Here is a 20,930-nt window from a genome sequence, read left to right as displayed (position 1 = left end):
TCGTTTGGGAGCAGTATTGCCGCAAAGTTGATCAACCCACGAATTTTCAGACATTTGTGACCGTTTTGATCAACTTTGCGGCAGTACTGTTCCCAAAATAAGGCAGATAATCGCACTCCGTAACAAAGGCACGCAAAAGGAAGGTCCAAAGACCAATTGCCCGTTGAGGGAGGACGAAATACCGCCTCGGATCAGACGCAGTGTATGCCTAAAGTCGGCCCAAAACACGATTTAATAAAGACATTTGTGACCGTTTTGACCAACTTTGAGACAATACTGTTCCCGAACTGAGGCAGATTATCGCACTTTGTATCAAAGGCATGCTAAAGAAGGGGTCGCGTGGGGTCGCGAAATTTTTCCTTGGGGTCGTGGAAATTTTTGGCTACAAATTTGGGGTTGCGAACCGAAAAAGGTTAGGAACCGCTGCACTACTCGGCACTACCCGTAATAGTTTTCCCCGGCCCTCCCAATACCCGTAAGAGTTTTCCCCGGCCCTCCCAGTACCCGTAAGAGTTTTCCCCGGCCCTCCCAGGGGTACTCGCCCGGAGTGTATCCGGGTCCACTCCGGCCTTGGCCCAGGCCTTGGCCCAGGCCTTGGCCTCCCCCTCGGCAGCTTAGCCGGGCAGGGCGGTCAATCCGAGCCACTCAGGCACCATTACTTTGCTGCCCGAGTCCATCAGGTCGCCGGAACAACAGAGCCGGGCGAAGGTCCGTGCCGCCGGCGGGGACGGCGAACGAGGCTCTGTCGGGGACGCGGCCGCCAAGGAACAACCGAACCCCCGGACGCTGGGCCGGACGCTGGGGACCAAGTTGGCACTTCCGGGCTGTGGGTCTTTCCGGTACCGCAAAGGGTACCATGCTACCACAACTAAATATAGTCGTCATGGAGGGAAGGTAGGCCTGTTGGCGGTTCAAAATACCAAATTCTATGACGAGCCCTCACCCTGACCAGAGTTTGGACTTTTGGTACCACTACGGTACCAGAGCTTCCGCACTGCCCAAGCAGGTAGCGCACAGTGAGCCAGAAGACTGACGCCGCCGACGAAAACTCTGGACGCGTTTTGAGCTCCAGAGTCACCACAACGTACGTGAAACGAACGTGCGACCCCACCAATGAAGTCCTCATTCGGAGAGCAATCCATTGATGAGGTCACACGTTCGGTTCGAGTCCCATTTAACGACTCTGGGGCTCAAAACGCGTCCGGGATTTCATCCGCCTCCACCGGTCTTCTGGCCCACTGTGCGCCGCCATGGCCTTGGCGGGCCGGCGACACCACCACGGCACTGCCACGTCGTGCCGCCACGCTGTCGCCGTGCATCTCGACGTGGCCGTGGGCGCGCCCCGCCCGTCCCGTCGCCTTGGATGTCACCGCGCACTCGACATGTGTTCGATGGCGGCCTTGGCAGCCTCGCCGGCCTTGACCTCGAGAGAGGCTGTGGGGCAAGCACGAGTTTCGTGTGCGCGGGGGCGGCGGAGGTGGGGGAGGGGAGGGCGAAAAGGGGGTGGGGGGCACGGAGGCGACAGTCAAGGCGCGGCTTCTTCCTCGGCTTCCTGTGGGCGGGCTGGCTGGCTGGCTGGCTGGCTGGCTGGCTGGCTGGCTGGCTGGCTGGCTGGCTGGCTGGCTGGCTGGCTGGCTGGCTGGCTGGCTGGCTGGCTGGCTGGCTGGCTGGCTGGCTGGCTGGCTGGCTGGCTGGCTGGCTGGGCTGCGCCGCACCGACTCTCGGATGATTTCCCTCCCCCTCGCGGGCCCTTCCTCCCCTCCGAGCAACAGCTCGATAAACAGGGCATCAACATGTAACGCCGTGAGTGAGCGGGGCACCTTAACCGCGGGACGCGCTTCCGGTTTCCGGTCCCTGCCGCGAGGTTCCGATCACTACACTGAAACGCGCGGTGGGCCAGAGGACCGGCGAAGGCGGCCGAAACTCGAGACACGTTTTGAGCCCCAGAGTCGCCAAATGGGACTGGAACCGAACGTGTGACCCCACCAATGGATTCCTCGTTCGAAGAGCAATCCATTGGTGGGGTCATACGTTCGGTTTGAGTCCCTTTTGATGACTCTGGAGCTCAAAACGCGTCTAGAACTTTGGCCGCCTCCACCGGTCTTCTGGCCCACTGTGCGATCCACTCAAGAAAAGGGGATTAAAAAAAAACAACAAGCAAAAACGAATGAGCTGTGAAAATTTTGGCATGTTACTTGAAGACCATTTTTCCTTGCTACCTAGTCATCAAAACCAGCGTCAATTAAGTACAGCAGCTTTGGAGGAAATTCCATAAATACACGATGAAAATGTCATTTTTTTAACAGTGTACCTCCGCCGAAAAGTAGTATTTGAACCCGCGACTTTGCGCGGGGTCCCGCTCCAGCGGCCTGACCGGCTGTCTGCCTCAATCACGGTGCAGGCTGCCGGGAACTGCTCCCCCGCGCGCCGTTGCGCAGTGTCTGGACACGGCCCCACGATGGCATATCAACGACTGAACCCCCCCCCCCCCCGAACCTCACGGTACACTGAGAGAAATAACTTCGTATTTTTAACGAAAAAAAATCCGGTAATTTGTTATATGATTCAACGAATCTCGAATTACGTATCAGATCCAGGTCCCCAGAAGGTCTCGTAGCGTCCCTACGCGGTCCCTCGCAAGGCCAGGTTTCGGGCAGGTCTCAGATGGTCTCCGCCACGTCCCTCGGGGTTCCAGTCAGGTCCTGGCTGGTCCCAGCCAGGTCCCTGGAAAGTCCCCACGGCGTCCCTCGAGGTCCCTGTGGCGTCCCTCGGGGTCTCCATGGCGTCCCTCGAGGTCCCTGTGGCGTCCCTCGGGGCCTCCTTGACGTCCCTCGAGGTCCCTGTGGCGTCCCTCGAGGTCTCCGAGGTCCCTGTGGCGTCTCTCGAGGTTCCCATGACGTCCCTCGAGGTCCCTGTGGCGTCTCTCGAGGTTCCATGACGTCCCTCGAGGTCCCTGTGGCGTCTCTCGAGGTTCCCAAGACGTCCCTCGAGGTCTCCATGATGTCCCTCGAGGTCCCTGTGGCGTCCCTCAGGGTCTCCAGGGCGTCTCTCAAGGTCTCTATGACGTCCCTCGAGGTCCCTGTGGCGTCTCTCGATGTCTCCATGACTGTGACCGCGTGAACGTCGGCACGGTCGCCACCCGGGGTGAGGGCCCAGGATCCCGATGTCGCCGACGCAGTTGTCATTGTCGTCGGCGAAGACGATGAAGTCGACCAGAGGTGCAGCCTGGGGGCGCCAAGCCTACGGAAGGAATGGCCGTTGCAGGCGCTTGAGCCGAGGGACCACAGATTACACAAGGAAAGCGAGCACTGGGAGAACAAATGCTGACTTACTGGAAAATGGCTTACAAACTAGTTACAACACTAACTTAGGTCGCCTGCGCGAGCGGGCGGCGGCTCGGCGCGCGCAGCGCCATCTCGCGGTGACTCACGGAACCTTTTCCGCGCGCGAGGCCAGTTTGAGCGGTGACATAAGGTCCCTCGAGGTCTCCATGACGTTCCTCGGGGTCTCCATGACGTCCCTCGAGGTCCCTGTGGCGTCTCTCGAGGTTCCCATCACGTCCCTTGAGGTCTCCATGACGTCCCTCGAGGTCTCCATGACGTCCCTTGAGGTCCCTGACGTCCCTCGAGGTCCCTGTGGCGTCCCTCGGGGTCTCCATGGCGTCCCTAGGGGTCCCTCCACGTTACTGAAAGTCTCCGTCACGTCCCCCTAGGTCCCTGTGGCGTCCATTGAGGTCCCCATGACGACGTCCCTGGAAGGTCCCCATGGCGTCCCTCGGGGTCTCCATGATGTCCCTCGAGGTCCCTGTGGCGTCTCTCGAGGTTCCCATCACGTCCCTTGAGGTCCCTGAGGCGTCCCTCGAGGTCTCCATGACGTCCCTCGAGGTCTCCATGACGTCCCTCCAGGTCTCCATGACGTCCCTCGAGGTCTCCATGACGTCCCTCGAGGTCTTCATGACGTCCCTCCAGGTCTCCATGACGTCCCTCGAGGCCTCCATGACGTCCCTCGAGGTCGCTGAGATAAGTAAAGTATCAAACCTACCAAATAGACATTATCTTACAGATTTAGATTCGTCTCGAGAAGACAAACAAAAACTGTCAACACATATCATGGGTTAAAATGGAAAATGAAAGAGTTATTGAACTTTTAATGTCTTTTTGACCATTTTTGCACTCTAAAAATCCAATAACTCTATCATTTCCCATTTTTACCCATAACATGTGTTGACATTTTTTGTTTTTCTTCTCGAGACGAATTTAAATCTGTAAGGTAATGTCTATTTGGTAAAGTTTGAAACTTTACTTTATCTCAGCGACCTCGAGGACACAGGGACCTCGACGGACGTCATGGAGACCTCGAGGGACGTCATGGAGACCTCGAGGGACGTCATGGAGACCTCGAGGGACGTCATGGAGACCTCGAGGGACGTCATAGAGACCTCGAGGGACGCCTCAGGGACCTCAAGGGACGTCATGGAGACCTCGAGGGACGTCATGGAGACCTCGAGGGGCGCCTCAGGGACCTCAAGGGACGTCATGGAGACCTCAAGGGACGTCATGGAGACCTCAAGGGACGTGATGGGAACCTCGAGAGACGCCACAGGGATCTCGAGGGACGTCATGGAGACCCCGAGGGACGCCATGGGGACCTTCCAGGGACGTCGTCATGGGCGTCATGGGGACCTCAATGGACGCCACAGGGACCTAGGGGGACGTGACGGAGACTTTCAGTAACGTGGAGGGACCCCGAGAGACGTGACGACGATCTGATAGAACGCGACGGGACCTCGAGAGACGTGACGTGAACCTTGAGGGACGTCGCAGAGACCTAATGGGACCCGGCGGGACCTATAGGGACGTGGCGGAGACCTTCAGTAACGCGGAGGGACCCCCAGAGACGTGACAGGGACCTGAAAGAACATAGCGGGACCACGAGAGACGTGACGTGAACCTTGAGGGACGTCGCAGAGACCTCATGGAACGCGGAGTGACATCGAGAGACGTGACGGGAACTCGAAGGGACCTCAGAGACGTTGCCGTGACTTGAAGAAACGCGAAGAGACTTAGCAAGACGAAAAATGAGACGTGGAGAGACTGGACGGGAACTCACGTGACGTCGCGAGACCCTCCAGGGACGTAAAAGTACGAAAAGTCATCGTTATTATGACGAATTACTGATTTACGAAGAGTATTTTACGAAAATTACGTTTTTTTCTCACCGAATCTACTAATATTTCTCTCAGTGTAGAGCGCCCAGGGGGATCTCCAGAACTCGGCTGGCCTCTCTGCATAGCGATACAACGCTCTGATGCGTCCTGGAGGAGGCATTGAGGTGACCGCCCCTTCCCTTAACGGGATGTTGATGCCGGGAAAACGGTCCACAGTGGCGTAATTTTGGGCACAAATTTTGAACGCGACCTCGCGCAAAAAAGTTTTCATACACTTGTAGGAATGTACGCACGCGTGAAATTGTGCAAGACGTGAAAAAATAGTAAACATGATTCAAGTGTCTCCTTTCAGGAAAATCGGGTGTGGGAGATACATTTTCATCGGTTTCGGTAGCTTTTTTCGCGCGTATGGACCCAACTTCAAGGAATTCCTTCCCACTCGGACGCCTGCGAACGACGGCATAGGCCGTCCCGGCGTGCATCCACGTCGCGTGTTGCCTACCGCAGAGTTCGCGGGCGCTACGAGTGGCTGCCGGCTAGCTCTCTCGCACCGCACTGCTTCTCCGCTCCGTCTCTCTCTCTCTCTCGCTCTCTCTCTCTCTCTCTCGTACCGCTCCGAGAGTGCGAGGGAGACAAGAGCGTCCCGTCTGGGCCCCGCCGCCCACGCGCCGAGCAACAGGCAGGCCAAAGGCAGGCCAAAAAGGCAAGCCGCCCTGACACGCCCAGCGCTGCCGAAATTAAGCGAAAAAAAATAATGAAGGGAGAAAAGGGACAAAAGAGGGGAGCGTGCGCGCCTGTCGCCTCCTCGGATGTCTTGATTGTGCGGCTGACGCCCAGTTAACGGGCAAGCGTCCCAGGGACAGTTTGCCCTCAGGTTCGAAGATTCAGACGAATCTCTTCCTCCAACCAGCGGGCGCAGACAGACAGACAGACAGACAGACAGACAAGACAGACAGACGGACATACATACAGACAGACAGACAGACAGACAGACAGACAGACAGACGGACAGACACAAATATCGTTTCCCGGGCTCGGAGCGACACCCTTTGGTGTCGGGGCTGCTGTGTGTACACTGTACAGGGTCGCGAGGGCCGAAGGGAGGAAGGGGTCACCTCCCCGTGGTGTCCTTCCAGCTCTGCTTTCCATTAGCCAGGACCGTCACACCAGCAGGATGATTCCAAGCGGCAGCTCTCTCTCTCTCTCTCTCTCTCCCTCTCTCTCTCTCTCTCTCTCTCTCTCTCTCTCTTCTCTCTCTCTCTCTCTCTCTCTCTCTCTCTCTCTCGCTCTCCACGGACGTCTCTGCACTCTAAATTTATTACTTTGCTGTCCACTCATATTGAAGGGCATGACCGTTCTCTCCTAAGGATGTTTTTGCGTCTCCATGAACTAAACCATTAGGAGATGGCCGAGTTGTAAAAAGCGAATGTCGCCTCCTCCTCAGCCTTCACACAGGAAAACCGACGCGTCCTCAATTTACTCTCCTTTTTTGACGTGTAGATGGACAGTATTTTTCGCCAAAAAGGGGGGCTGTTCCAGAGGGTGCGATAATTGGAGGTAACGACGGAGGAGCAGACCTTTTCTCCATGTTCGCGCGTCCCTTCCACCCTTCCCCTCTCTCTCTCTCTCTCTCTCTCTCTCTCTCTCTCTCTCTCTCTCTCTCCCCTCCCTAGGTAATTTCCATGCCGCCATCCTACGACAAGCGTCGTTCTAGGCGGTGCAAGCGGAGCCCAAAGTAACCCTGCTAGCCCCGCCTCGACAGGGTTGCTGCGGCGAGGGTAGGGTAGCTCGGGGGAGGGCGGGAGAGAGAGGGAGAGAGAGAGAGAGAGAGCGCGCTTGGCTGAAAACAGCTGAAGGCAAGAGCGGAGGCAGCGGCAGCAGCTCAAGGCTCGGTGCGGCCCGGTGCGGCCCGGTGCGGCCCGGTGCGGCCCGGTGCGGCCCGGTGCGGCCGGTGCGGCCCGGTGCGGCACGGTGCGGCACGGTGCGGCACGGCCGGGACCTGTACAAGGCTTGGCCCAGGTGCTCGGCTCGGCTCGGCTCGGGGCGTGTCTGTGGCCTGGCCTGGCCAGGCAGCGCTGCCGCTCCCGCTCCGCTCGTCGGAGAGGGTGGGGTGCGGACCCGCGCAACCCCGGCCACCCCATCCCCCGCTACCTAACCTGAGCACCCCTGTCTCTGTCGCACCGCCGGGGCGCCCCGTCGGGGTGCGAGGCAGACAGAGCGAGCAAGCGACTCTTCGCCGGGGCTCGGCCGGCGGCCCGAAGGCCCGGCCCACTGGGATGCGGCTGGTTCGGCATGGCCGTGGATAAGGTCCGAGGCAGAGAGCAAAGCTCGGGCTTAGGCCCTGCAGGCTCGCTCCCACCAGCACCGCCGTCCCTCTCTCACCCGCAGCCCACCCCGCACGCGCGAGAGAGACGACACGGCCGTTCGGAACGAGCCCGCCGCTCGGCTCCGGGACTCCGGGCTTGGTTAGGGCTGCAGCAGGGTCCCTCCTTCCCTCCTACACTGCCGTCCCTTTTACAGCGTACCTCCGATTCTCTCTATTATCCCCTTTCCATCATCTTCACTCCGTCGGCCCCCAGCCCTTCATCCTGTTCCCGGGCCTTCCCTCCCCAGGGCCGCCGGCTCCAGTAGGTACACTTGTGTTCGCATGCGGGAACCCTTTCGGGAACCCTTTCGGGAACCCTGGAAAGGGATCTCCCAACGCAATATTTACCGACGACAGAGCGGACCGCACGTTCGTCTTGTTTCGTGTTCCCCTCATCGTCGCGCGGAGCGAGAGGTGGCGGTTCGATTCCCCCTCGCTTCTGCCCCTCGCCGACCTCCGCGAAAAGAAATTGGCGTTCCGACGGGGCGAGACGTCAACGCCGAGCGACCGAGCGGCCGCCCCGACCCCTCCACTGGCAGGCTCTCTTCCCTTCCCACTAATAGCCCGCAAATAAGCGGCGTCCTAAACTCGGCCAACTCCCATTTGTCAATTTTCTCCCTCGAGTCTGAGTGAGTCGAAAGGGGAGTGGCTGCAGGGGGGGCCCCTCCCCCCCTCCCCCGGCGAGCCACCTCCGCCGGGCTAAAGAGGTCTCCCCGCGGACTCTCCCCGGACTCTCCACTCGACGCGTGGCGGCGGCGCTCTGCTGACTCTTCTTCTATTTCAGGCCAGACGTGCTTCGTCAAAGCGGCGGGTACACACTGATAAAGTGGAGGAGAGACGGAGAAAAAAAATCTTCCCCGAAATGAAGCTGATGTCGGACCGGGCGAATGCAGTGGACAGAGCTATTTTCGTCGCTGTCTCTCTCGCACCTACGCGGGCCGCGCCATGAGAGCGAGGGAGACAGAGAGAGGAAAACGACTCCCAGTGTGCAGGTGGTCCTCCACATGCGAACACGTCCCGTTCGCCTTTGTCTAGTCCTTGAGGAGAAATACCAATACGCTGAGATGGATGTCCGCAGGCACCCCGCCCCGCCCCGCCCTGCAGGCCGAGTCCCAGAGTCGTCGCTCTGTCTCTCTCGCACCCGTCCGAGGCGCCCGGCAGTGCGAGAGAGACAGAGCGATGAGCGGCTGCTCCTCCAAGATGAACCGGTGGCACCTGAGGAGCCCGTCCCGTCCTGTCGCATCGATACCCCACACGAAGTGATTTCCCTAAAGGCCCTGCAGCCTCCCTGCCCCTCAGGCCCTTCCCCGTTCGGCGTCAGGAGGGGAGAAAGTACCTCCGGCGTGACAGCCGCTCGGGGGTCAGTGTCTCCTCTCTCTCTCTCTCTCTCTCTCTCTCTCTCTCTCTCTCTCTCTCTCAGCACGCGCACCTGCCACCACACCGGCAGGGTCTCGCGTGGCGACGCGACAAAACGGAGGCGAGACAGTTGGCGAAGAGGAATTTCAGCGCCCACACTGCAAGACGTCTCGGATCTCAAAGAAATTCAAAGTGTCCCTCCTTGAGAGGGTTTCACGCCGCTTACCTCACTGCTAATGAACACATAGAAGCCACGCAGTCAGGACCGGAAACTGTTGACTCTCTCTCTCTCTCTCTCTCTCTCAGCGCTAGCATTACATCACCGCCGAGTTCAGCAGTTCACGAGAATAACGCACACACAGACGGGAAGGAGGGGGAGGGGGTGAAGAAGGGGTAGAGATAGCGAAATAGCTAGGCGACGCTAAGCCGCCACCGCGCCACGCCCCGCCACGCTCCCACACCGGCGGTGTTTTGCACACCACTCAATTAGGATTGTAGGTGGTAGGACAGGGTAGGGTCGGCGGATCCCTCCGGGATACGGCTGCACCGCTCCGCCCCACCCCGCCCCACCCCGCCCCGCCCCACCCCGCCCCACCCCGCCCCGCCCCGCCCCACCCCGCCCCACCCGCCCCGCTCCGCCCCGCCCCGCCGCCGGCTTTTCGGCCCGGGGTCAACACTCGGGGGCGCCGACGGAGCCGACGCCACGGCCGCAGCTACACCACCGCAAGGCTACGCAAGGCGGAGTGGGAACGGAGTAAAAACGAATTTGCAGCGAGCCAAGCAGCCCGGAGCAGCCAAGGGACTGCGCGCGGAGAGCGGCGGGGCAACAGGCCGGTTAAACGAGAGTCTAATTCGGCGAGGTGCGGCAGGAGTGCCAATTCGCAGAGCGACACCGCTAAATCAAGTTTCAACGCAGTGGGAAAAAAATCACCTTTCACGTATCACAGTCCTCGGATTTCCCAATGCAAAAGTAAATACAAAAACACAAAGCGAATGCGAACAGTGCGAAACGCGCTCGCGAAGTGTTTCTGCTTTTATGGGCGCCTCATGCAGCGTCGAGTGTTGGCACCGCAGAGAGAGAGAGAGAGAGAGAGAGAGAGAGAGAGAGAGAAAGAGCACTACGATTACGACTCGACGGCATGTGTTTCAGAGGCCGCGGCCAGACGATGCTGCGAGGGCACTTGGCTAAGAGAGGCACACACCTGACGCATTCTTCTCTTTGCCACTCGCACTCCCCCCACTCGCTCATGCCCTTCTCGATGTCAAAGCGGCGGCAGTAGAAGGGCCGTCCTCTGGCGTGCACCTGCACTGGGAGATGAAGTAGGGGTGGGGGTGGATTCGCGCGTCGGTCGCGTCTCCACAAGTTGACCGCCGCTATAAGCGCAGTGCGCGTGGCGGGTATGAAACGTCCTCCCTCGCTCCCCTATGTCCTACGACGGCCCTAATAACCGGACGGACGGGCAGACAGGCGGACAGACAGACAGACAGACAGAGCGGCCAGGTAAGCCTCGCTGGGCCCCGGGAGACGTGGAGGCTCAGCGCGTTGGACACGGTGCTGACTCGCGGCGCCCGCTGCACACCAACGCACCAACACACAGACACGCCAACGCACAGACACACACACACAGACCCTCCCCTCTCAGGCCCTGGATCCGCCCCTGGGAGGCGAGGCTGCAGTTTAGATGCGTCGCATTAGACGCCTCTCCACATGACGGGCCCACGTGCTCGCGCCAAACTTAAGACAACGCAATAAGGAAACTATCTTCTTTGAAGCGTGCTTGCTCTAAGCAGCCAAGCGCATGACGCGCTTCGCACATTTCAAACACGGTCGCGAGGCCCAATTATGACTTGGGGTGTTCTCCCCCCTCCCCTCTCCCCGCCCTTCCACCCGGCGAATTCATCAGCTCAAGGGCGTAAACGCGATATTTAATGTCGGGCCATCACTCGGGAGGAGGAGGCCCGCGCGGTGTGGCGCTAATTTCCAATGATAATCACTCCATTTCCGGCGACTCGGCGGCGGGCCGCTTCCCCTCGCCCCGTCTCTCTCGCACTCGGGGCGTCCCGCGAGGGGTGCGAGAGAGACGGGGAGTTCAGCGCGCCTCGCCCTCCAATGGCCGCCACTGCAATCATCGTAAAGTAGTGGGCCACCAAAGGACATTTCTTCTTCTTCCGGAGGAAAAAAAAACAAAAAAAGGAAAAATGAAATAATAAAGGGCAGCTGTCACCGTGCTGAGCCATGGCGACCACGGCCGTTGGCGCGTCCGCCCCCGCCGCGGGCAAGCGACCTAGCCCCGCAAACTAGGCCTGGGCGATTATTGGTTGTAATCGTAATCGGCCGATGAATAAAATAATCGCGATTGGTGTCGATTAGCAGTTCGGTAATCGGTAATCGAAAACGTACACGATTAATCGAAAATCAACGATTAATCGGGGGAAACCGATTATTTGGAAATTGACAAACAAAGGTTAATACTCATACTATTGTGAAAATAGCATGTAATAAGAGGATAGGAAAACCATTGGCGCAACCTCGAGTGTCTGAGACAGCTTTTTCGTGCCTTAACTGAAAACTTTTCAAGACTTTTCCGCTCAGAATTTGATGGATTTGATGGATTGATGGATAGAATATCCGATGATGAGACGATTAATCGATAATCGATCATCGTTAAATAATCGGTCAATCCTTCGATTACCGAACCACTAATCGGGGGTTTGAAATAATCGGACGATTAACAAAATAATCGCGATTATTTTCGATTATTCGATTAATCGCCCAGGCCTACCGCAAACGGAGTGGGTCAGGATCCCTGTGGACTTTCGGGGCAGCTGACTGAGGACCCGCACCATAAAAAGCAGCTTCTTGAGCCAACAGCAAAACAAGTAATTGACTTGCAATACGTGAAATTAATTATACGTGAATGCAAGTAAATTTTAGCTTGGTACAGGTTATATTCTTTTCAAGAAAGGCTCTTTTACGGGTGTAGTTTTCGGGGGGAAAAGAACAGGCCGTCGCGCTTGCAGTGTGGCGGCACCAAATCCTGGGTTCAGAGATGGGTCCTGGGTTCACACCAAATAAAAAGTTGCCATCAAACGCGGAGGAAAAATAAAGTGTTGTGAAACCGATCTAGTAACTAACTCGGTGACAGGCTGGAATGTCACCCCCAGCCTTCCAAGAGTCGTTTTCATCGCTCTGTCTCTCTCGCACTCATGGGGCGTCCCGTATAGGTGCGAGAGAGAGACAGAGCGACGCGAAAAAAAAACATGGAGCGTCGGGCATTTTGTTTTTATCGTGTCGTGACAGGGAGGGCGGTGGACAGCCAGACAGTGTGCATATTACATTCAGCGCGCTGAGTCCGGCACACGCTGCTTGACGCCTTCCGGTTGTCGTTCCCCTCAAAGTGGCTCACTCCTTCCGGCAGAGAGAGAGAGAGGGGGGGGGTCGGGGGAGGGGGCGTGAATGGTTCCGGCCTGAAAGAGATGACGGCATCATGGCCACAGCCGTAAACCCCCTCCGGGCGGTCCGTTCTTCGAGAAGCTTGCCAAGATGATGTCCTTCTAGTGTGGGAGCTCCCCTGCGGGCCGCCCCATCTGTCCACCGTCCACCCACTGAGGTTACAGTGCCGACACATAAGGAGGCGGAAATTCCCACAAACATTTTTCGAGGATGATTCTACACAGTAGTTTCATCAAGGCCGAGACTCCCAGGTCGCAACGTAAAAGCATCAACGTAAAGAGCGCACATCGAAAAAGCATGTAATGCGTTCACAAAACGGCAATCACTTCACAAGTAGAAAAACTGCGATGAGATGCACTGAACGCACCGCACGGTCGCAGTCGCTTCACCGCTTGCGTTGCATTGGCCCAATCCAACTCGGAGCAGAAACAAGAACACAACGTTTTTTTTTTATTTATTCCTCTCCCTGTTTTCATTTTCGCCCCCCGCGCACGCTCGATGACAGAGGAGACGAGACGGCGGCGGAGCGGCGAGGCGGCGGGGAAGGGGAGGACTGATCAAAATAAATACGAGCCAAAACAATGAAAAAAATAAAGCGAATAAGAATAAACGAAAATAAAGCGAGCGTAAAAATTTATGCTGATGAGAAGTGTAAACCAGCCTGATGGGGTCTGCGCGACGAGGCTGAGTCACACTGTAAAAACTCCGGGGGGGGGGGCTGCAGGGGGCAGGAAAAATGGTTGAAGGTGTGGGGGCACATCCTTACAAGTTGCCCGCCGCCGTGGCCCCAATTTACGGTGCTGTTTACCGCGGATGCCCCCTCTCCCTCGCACCCACGGGGATCCCGTGGGGGATGAGAGAGAGGGGGAAGGGGAGGGGGAGGGGGAGGGGGAGGGGGAGTGGAGCGCCGCTCGATTCCGTCTCATGTACGCAGAGGAGGCACTGCAGCCGCGTGGAGGTGGTCATGCAGGTTCCGTTGAAAAATGAATCAAAAGCGGATTTTTCTAAAAGCCGCCGGGAAACTAAGTTAGCCGGATTATTGGGGCCCTGCCTTCCCTTCACAGCGACAGCATGACCGCACCTTAAGGGCCCGTTCGCGTGACCACGGCCTCGCCGCACGCTCCGTTGCTCCGTCTCTGTCGCGCTGCTGGGGCGTCCCACGGGGTGCGAGGGAGACGGAGCGACGAAAACGACTCCCCGGAAAGGCTGGCCCGCTTCGCCAGTCACCATTTGCCAATCAATCCGGGCTGTAAAGGCTAATTAATGACCCTAATGGGGCAGGAAGGGCCGCCGAGGGCTCCGAGGGCCTCCAAAGGGCCCTGAGCCCCGGCAGCCATGGGCCCGGCAGCCACGCGCCCAGCCATGGGGCGCTTTGAGGGACCCGCCTCACAGTGTGCGCCCAAAGGAAGGGCCCTCCAGTCATGTCATCTCGGCGTGCGAGCGAGCGAGACCGAATCAGAGACGCAGCCTTAGACAAGGCCGATGGCAGCTGTGCCCCCACACTCTGTGTGTGTGTGTGTGTGTGTGTGTGTGTGAGTGTGCGCGCGTGTGCGTCTGTGTGAGTGAGTGTGATTGGGATCGACACGAAAGACCGTCACCTTGGCACCGTTTTTGTTTTGGAATCGACGCGCCCGTCGCGCGCCGCTCGCGCGTTCGAGGAAAACTTGGCCTGTTTTCTTTCATTCTCGCCACTTGGCCGACGCGCCGCGACGCGGTGACGCTATACTCCTCGCACGACGCGCGCGGCTGATCAAACAAGTCGCACCATCGACAGTGTCAACACCATGCACAGTCAGCGTGTCCCTTTTCGTGTCACATTTCAGAAAGTGTGCAGCATTTTCATTTTGTTGCACTCTGGCCGACGAAGTGGTGACACTCCCCGAAAGTAAAGTATAAAAAATCTGGATGACACCTTTAAGTGTCTTCCATTGTTCTAGGTATGATTTGAAGTAGATAAAGGTATCATCTGCCAAAAAGATGTAAACATGCCACTCAATAAGACCCCTTTCAACGCGCGGGAAGCGTCGGCGTCGGCCGTTTGCAAAACGCGAGAGGTGGATTTCTGCTCAATATCCAATCGCGCTTACGCTTATTCGGACTTGCAACGGTTTGTTTATCATCCACTTTCCACGAATGCCACACACGCCGCCGACAGCGAGAACCGGTCAACGCTGCACATACACACCCGACCGAAACACTGCCGACTGCTGCTGCGCAATCCGATTTGCATGGAGGAGTGCGTGATGTTTCCACCCACAGTTCTGAGTATTCCGATTCTCTCTTCGCAACGCATTTCTCGTGTGTGTGTGTGTGTGTGTGTGTGTGTGTGTGTGTGTGTGTGTGTGTGGTGTGTGTGAATTGCAAATGTTGTTTGTCCCGTTTTCCTTTTCGAGATGGATTTGTCTGGGCGCGCCACGCCGTGGGAGACACGCCAGACACGCGGCCGGGACGCGGCTGGGACGGGGCGGGACGCGCCAGGGGCGTGTAAGTGGGGCGTCGGGACGTTCCGGCAGATTGCAGCGGCACAACAACGGCGGCCCCGTGTGCGATAAGGCAACAACAATGGATATCAAAAGCGGCGCTACAAAGCGAGCGGGGCGAGCGGCAGCGCGGCGACGCTCCACTGCAACCACTCGGCACCGACGCCACTCCGCCCCGTCCGGCTGCCACCCACTGCCACGCCGGCCCGGCCGACTGCGAGTCGTTTTCGTCGCTCCGTCTCACTCCCGCCCATGCGAGACGCCCCGTGAGTGCGACCGAAATGCGACTCTCAAAAGTCCGCAGCGGAGAGAGGTGAGCCGAATTGTGGAAAGCGGTGCGGCAAACTTGTCGAGAGCGCCCTTCAAGAGCGGCATTTACTGTCGTACAGGCCGGTGTACAGGCCGTGCCTGCGGAGGCCGTGCCGGGCCGGCCGCCAGGTCGCCGCCGTGTGTCCGTCCGCCCGGTCGGCCGGCCGGGACACTGTCGGGGCGACACAGGCTGCGACGCCCTCCATAACAGGCGCTGGATCGACCCGCGGGGGAGGGGAGGGGAGGGGGCGGGGGGGAGTGGAGTGGCTTGACGCTGCTTCGCGGTGCTTCGTTCGCGGTGCTTCGCGGGAGTGCCGTACAAAACGAGTGTGGCGGGGCGCGGCCTGCTTATTGAATGTGCTCCAGACAAAGAGACACGGCAGGGAAAGGGTGGAGAGAGGGAGGGGGAGGGGAGAGAGAGAGAGAGAGAGGCGCCCACGCAGGCCCACGTAGCACGTCATCACCCAGGTTACCCCTAACCGTGTTCCAAAGATGCTGCAAGACGAGCCGGAATACCCCCACCCCCTTTCCCCCGGGCCCATGGGCCCTTTGGCCAACCTGTGGCTGCCGCGCCGCGCCCCGCGCTCCCCGCGGGCCCTGCGCCCTCGCCACCCAGCCACAGCCCTCCCCGTGGGCCTCCACTCCCAGCTGGAATAATCCCAGGGGCTCGTCGAAGGCATGGCAGTGGCGCGCGTCCGGGGTCTCGGGACGTCTCGGGACGCCCAGAGACTGGGCTTTTCGTGCCAGTGGCATGTTCGAAAAGCCGCTTCGATTTTGTCTCGAGCGACATTGCCGTTTAGATCCCGTCCCCTTCCAGGGCATCCCACCTCGGCCGCCTTGAAGCCCTCGGGCCGCGGCGACGTCATCGGCAGGGGTCCGCGGGCGGAGTATCGCCGGCCCGTCGTCGCTACCCCACGCCCCGGGCCGCGGCGTCGGCACGGCGTCGCGCCGCCGCGCTACTCCCGGCGCGAGAGACTCCACGCGCAGCCCCCGGAGATCCCGGAGCCGGCCAGCACTTTGACTGGAGCCAACCTGAAACCTGAAACAAACCGGGGAGGTTCCTACGGGGATGGGGGAGGCCGGCGGCGGACGCTGGCACGAACGAGTCGGCGGGTTTGGGTGTCACCGAGTACCCGACGAGACACACTGCAAGTCGGCCCGGCCCGACGCCGCACCGCCACTGTTCCACTCCGTTTGGGCGCGCCGCTCGACAGTCGACCCGCGCACCTCACTCATGGCGGTGCAGTGTCTCTGGGTGGTACTCCTCGTCGGCGTGCTCGCCCTGCACGCCGGCCGCCCCGCCAGCGGCGCCAGCACCGCGCCGCGCAAGAATGGTGACGATCTGTGTGTGTTTGTGTGTGTGTGTGTGTGTCTGTGTCAGTGTGCGTGTGTCCTAGTGTGTGTCTGTGTGTGTGTCTGTGTGTGTGTGTGTGGCCTGGTGTGTGTCTGTGTCTCTGTGTGTGTGTGTCCTAGTGTGTCTGTGTCTCTGTGTGTGCGTGCGTGTGAAGCGCCGTCAACACAATCACGCCAAAAGGAAGACTACCGCGCGTTAGAGATAACGCCTTGCTCTTCAATATATTTTTTTTGCGTGTGCGAACATATCTTTGTGTGTAGTGCTCCCATAAGGCAACAGTTAGAAGAAAATCGTTCTTACGATTACCTCAAGAAAACAGTTAAAATTTGACTTTAAACTGTGAAGTCTTGTGTTGCTACCTGTGAGAATCCCTGAGGAGCGCGTTGACAGGAAGACAAATGCAAACGTCATAGAGATAGAGAGAGATTATGCGTTGAAGCGTTTTATGGTGCGGGGAAAAATCAAAGCCACTTAAGGGCAGACAGGTGCTTTCGCTTTGGAGTGTCTTCTCAGACCGTTGTTTGTTCAGTAGGATGTTTTGTCAATTTTCTGGGGGTTGCTGTTAAAAACTATAGCTCCTACGACATCTACCATGGTGCTTGATTTGATGTTCACTCGCTCACTTCTCGGAATACGGCTGACTAAACACAGCCACCAGCACGTCGATCGACAGTGTAAACAGGCACAGAGAACACCTGCATCTTTGGATTCACAAAAAGAAACAGCTTCGAAAAAATAATGCAATAATTTTACCTTTCATTTCAATTGTTTGCATTGAAGACATGCGGCCGAGACATGCCGCGATGTTATCTGAAGTGCCAGGTGCCTGAAGTGTGTTCTTTGCAAGCTAAGCGCCTTCGTGATTGCCACTCCAAATCGATAACATGAACTGCACTCATAAACGTCACCGATCGAAGAGCCCACACAAAACGAGTCAGATTTTGTTTGAGTTGTGGTCCTGCCCACGAGGAAGTCTTTCAAATCGAATCCTGTTATAATCTCATGAAAGCTGCCATCAAAGCACTGGCTTAGAACAAGAGCTGTCTTGAAGTGGATCCGACCCAAGTCCGATGTCTGCCAACCTTGGTCAGCAAACCAACAGATTTCCTCGTATAATCTCTCCATGCATTTTGTGGAGTACGATAGCCAGTCCTTTCTCGGTCTGACACGTTCTGTCCCCTTACCGTTGGCGAGGGCACTGCGAGAGGACGGGGCCTTGGTGACTCCGATAGGAACCAGTGCAGTATGCGGGCATTTTCGGGTTCGGCGCTGGAATCCACCGGTGGAGCGGTGCACCCGCAATAAAACATTCGCTGGAATCGAACGAAATCATCGCTGTCGTCAAAACATATTTTTCTCTAAACAACTCCGGGGTTCACGTTTCAGACATCGTGCCGTTCATAGTCGGGGGCGACGACGCCGAGCCCGGCGAATTCCCTGAAGTGGTGAGTTTTCGGTCTCTTCGTCTGTTTCTGTCGTGTCAGCGCACAGTGGGCCAGAAGAGCGGCAGAAACTCGACGCGTTTTGAGCTCCAGAGTCACGTAACAAGACCGAAACCAAACGTGTGACCCCACCAATAGATTTCTCGTTCGAATAGCAATCCATTGGTGGGGGTCACTCGTTCGGTTCCAGTCTCATTTAGCGACTCAGGGCCTCAAAACATGTCTGGGATATGGACCGCCTCCACCGGTCTTTTGGCCCACTGTTCAAGTGCAAGGGCACGATTCAAGTCGCGCTCCTTTGCCGCAGGTGTCCATCCAGATCCAGAGCCCCGACGGCACCTTCCAGCACCTCTGCGGGGGCTTCATCATCGACAAGGAGTGGATCGTCACCGCCGGCCACTGCCTGGACCAGTGAGTGGCACTCGGCGGTACTCGCAGCAGCAGGGAGGACTTGTCACGGCGTGCAGCCTCCCACCAGGGGAGCGCGCCGAGGGGTACCTCACTTCGTCTAGTCAGTGTACACCCCTGACTCCAGTCACTGCCTTGTTTCAGTCTAGTCACTGAAAAAGTCGGCAAAACCACGTAAATTTGTCCCAATTTTAGTATTTTTGCAACGCATTTCGTGATATTTTCAGTCTAGTCAAAGTGGAAATTGAGTATAGTCACCAGTCAGTGTACACCTGTTTTCGAAGTGCGGTACCCCTCGGAGCGCGCGCGCGCGCGCGCACACACACACACACACACACACACACACACACACACACACACACACACACACACACACACACTGGGCAAGCCCCTGGAGCTCTGTTCCACAGCTTTGGGGTTGGCAGGATCGACCCCGCGGCGGTGAGCGTCTTGGCCGGGGCCAACGACCTGTCGCAGCCGGGGATGCTGTCCTACCGAACGGGCATCGCGGGCTACGAGATCCACGAGGACTACGACCCCGACCAGGGCATCTCCATCGAGAACGACATCGCCCTCATCAACGTGAGCAGCGTTCCATTCTCCCAAATCCGCCTAGAAATGCTTCGTGTTATTGTGAAGCGACTTCACGCTAAGGTTTCTCGTGTGGTTGGCAGCTGCCCGAGCCGCTCCCCCTCAACGCCTACATCCAGGAAGCCACGCTGCAGCACCGCACCCCGCAGCCTGGAGCGACTGCCCAGGTCGCGGGCTGGGGGCAGACTTCGGTACGCATGCATGCACAATTTAAAACAAAAATTAAGGACGGCATTACCATTGTGCTGAGGTATTTTTTAAATTGTACCTTAATTTGTGCCCAAATTTGTTCCAGAACGACAACCTAGAGGCCAGCAACACACTCCAGTGGACCTCGCTGGGCATCGTGTCCAAGGCGGACTGCCAGAACGCCCTCGATGGGTTCGCCACCATCCTGGACGACCAGCTCTGTGCCGCCTCGTCCGACGGCCTGGAAGCCGAGTGCAAGGCAAGCCGACCGAACGCTAACGCGCCATAGCCCACAGTGGGCGGGCCAAAGCCCGGACGCGTTTTGAGCTCCAGAGTCGCTAAATGGGACTCGAACCGACCGTGTGACCCCACCAATGGATTCCTCGTTCGGAGAGCAATCCATTGGTGGGGTCACACGTTCGGTTCGAGTCCCATTTAGCGACTCTAGAGCTCAAAACGCGTCTAGAGTTTCGGCTACCTGTGCCGATCTTCTGGCCCACTGTGCAGCCTTAGGAATCCGATTTGCAACACTCGTTTGGGAGCAGTTGCGAGGCAAAGTTGGTCAAAAAATTGAGTTTAGGGCGAAAGTGTCCAGTGTCCAAAAGAAACAACCCCCTTGTCCCCACGTCCTAACAAGTTTGTTCTTGGACGCAGGGTGACTCCGGCGGCGCTCTGATCGTGGACAAGATGGTGGTGGGCATCGTATCGTGGTCCAAGAAGCCCTGCGGCAAGTACCCGGGAGTCTTCGCCAGCGTCCCGAAGCACCTGCCCTGGATCCGGGAAAAGTCCGGCCTCGACTACCTGTGACCACTGGAGACATTTCTCGGGGAATGATATTATGAATCTGACGAGCCTCTTTTACCCTGCCCAGCTCATTTCATTTTCACTCCCACAGGCACACACTCCTACACTCTAAAAGTCTCACAATGAAGTTTGAGCAAGCGTTACAGTAAATTCGGCGCAAGCATAATACGAAGCAAAACTCCTCTTTGATGCGAATTTTTGTTGGATTTTCACGCACGATTCAAAGAAAACAGCTTCGTAACACGAACACAAAACTATCTTCCAATTATACCTGCGCCACTTCCTTCAAAATGACGTAAATTTCATCGTCAGACATTACGAGAGCACTCGCCCTGCTCTCCAGCGCTTGGCGATACTCCACGCCCATGGTGGCCCCTGCGAGCGCGGGGTATGGCCGCCTGCGTGGGGTATCTGCGCGCAGGTACGGGTTGCCCCCCGTCCCGCCGGGCAGCTGGCGGGGCGCCTGGTGGGTAGGCAGCCCAACGAGCTTCCAAGCCAGTTGGGTTGCCTACGCTTTCAGGGGCTCCACCTGGAGTTACTGATTAGGCTCGATAAGGTAAGAGAAAAGGTGTATTTCCGAGACTCCTGATTGGTATTTTGATGTAGCCCAACAAAGTCGCAAAGCATCCTTGGTGCAAAACAATGCCTGCCGAGCAGTTCGGAGGGGCACAAGCAGTACGCATTGTTTGGCTAGAGCAGCAAACTGTTTGCTGCTCCTTTCTTTGAGTTAACCAGCCACTCCCAGCTCGCGAGAGCCAACAAGAGCGCTGGGCAAGTAGGACGAAACCGAGCGCTCTGTCTCTCTCGCACCGGAACGGAACGCCCCACGAGTGCGAGAGAGACAGAGCGACGGCAGCGCAGCTCGGAATCGCTCCCTCCGCTGGATCGAATGCAAGGCAAAGAAAGGCGGCGGCCAGGCTTTGAGACCCGGGGAGGGGTCTTCGTTAAACACAGTAACTTTTCCTGAGCGCGGGGCGGGGCGGGGCGGGGCGGGGCGCGCTAGCCCGACGG

General features: G+C 57.9%; 1 protein-coding gene across 3 annotated transcripts; it reads left to right on the top strand.

Annotated features, from left to right (window-relative positions):
* The first annotated feature begins 16,333 nt into the window (after positions 1-16,333).
* LOC117640384 (trypsin iota-like) lies at positions 16,334-19,981 on the top strand. 3 transcript variants are annotated; one of them, XM_034376859.1, is made up of 7 exons: positions 16,334-16,465; positions 17,872-17,930; positions 18,235-18,338; positions 18,746-18,917; positions 19,010-19,117; positions 19,222-19,374; positions 19,770-19,981. In XM_034376859.1, exons 1-7 carry the CDS (start codon positions 16,366-16,368, stop codon positions 19,920-19,922), a joined length of 849 nt encoding a protein of 282 aa, XP_034232750.1. In that variant the 5' UTR covers positions 16,334-16,365; the 3' UTR covers positions 19,923-19,981. The 3 variants fall into 3 exon arrangements, with proteins under 3 accessions (XP_034232750.1, XP_034232751.1, XP_034232752.1); XM_034376860.1 differs by having other exon boundaries at positions 16,340-16,465; positions 18,761-18,917; XM_034376861.1 differs by lacking the exon at positions 16,334-16,465 and adding an exon at positions 17,541-17,571.
* The last annotated feature ends 949 nt before the right edge of the window (positions 19,982-20,930 follow it).

This window comes from Thrips palmi, unplaced genomic scaffold, assembly GCF_012932325.1.
Source record: "Thrips palmi isolate BJ-2018 unplaced genomic scaffold, TpBJ-2018v1 HiC_scaffold_12, whole genome shotgun sequence".
NCBI classification, from domain to species: domain Eukaryota; kingdom Metazoa; phylum Arthropoda; class Insecta; order Thysanoptera; family Thripidae; genus Thrips; species Thrips palmi.
The sequence above is the reverse complement of the archived record's forward strand: the minus strand, read 5'-3'. Positions and strand labels throughout refer to the sequence as shown.

Bases quoted from the DNA above. Each gene is read 5' to 3' on its own strand.
- LOC117640384 (XM_034376859.1), top strand. From the start codon at position 16,366: ATGGCGGTGCAGTGTCTCTGGGTGGTACTCCTCGTCGGCGTGCTCGCC. The intron at 17,931-18,234 runs GTGAGTTTTCGG...CCTTTGCCGCAG, and splicing joins CCGGCGAATTCCCTGAAGTG to GTGTCCATCCAGATCCAGAG. The intron at 19,375-19,769 runs GCAAGCCGACCG...TCTTGGACGCAG, and splicing joins GCCTGGAAGCCGAGTGCAAG to GGTGACTCCGGCGGCGCTCT.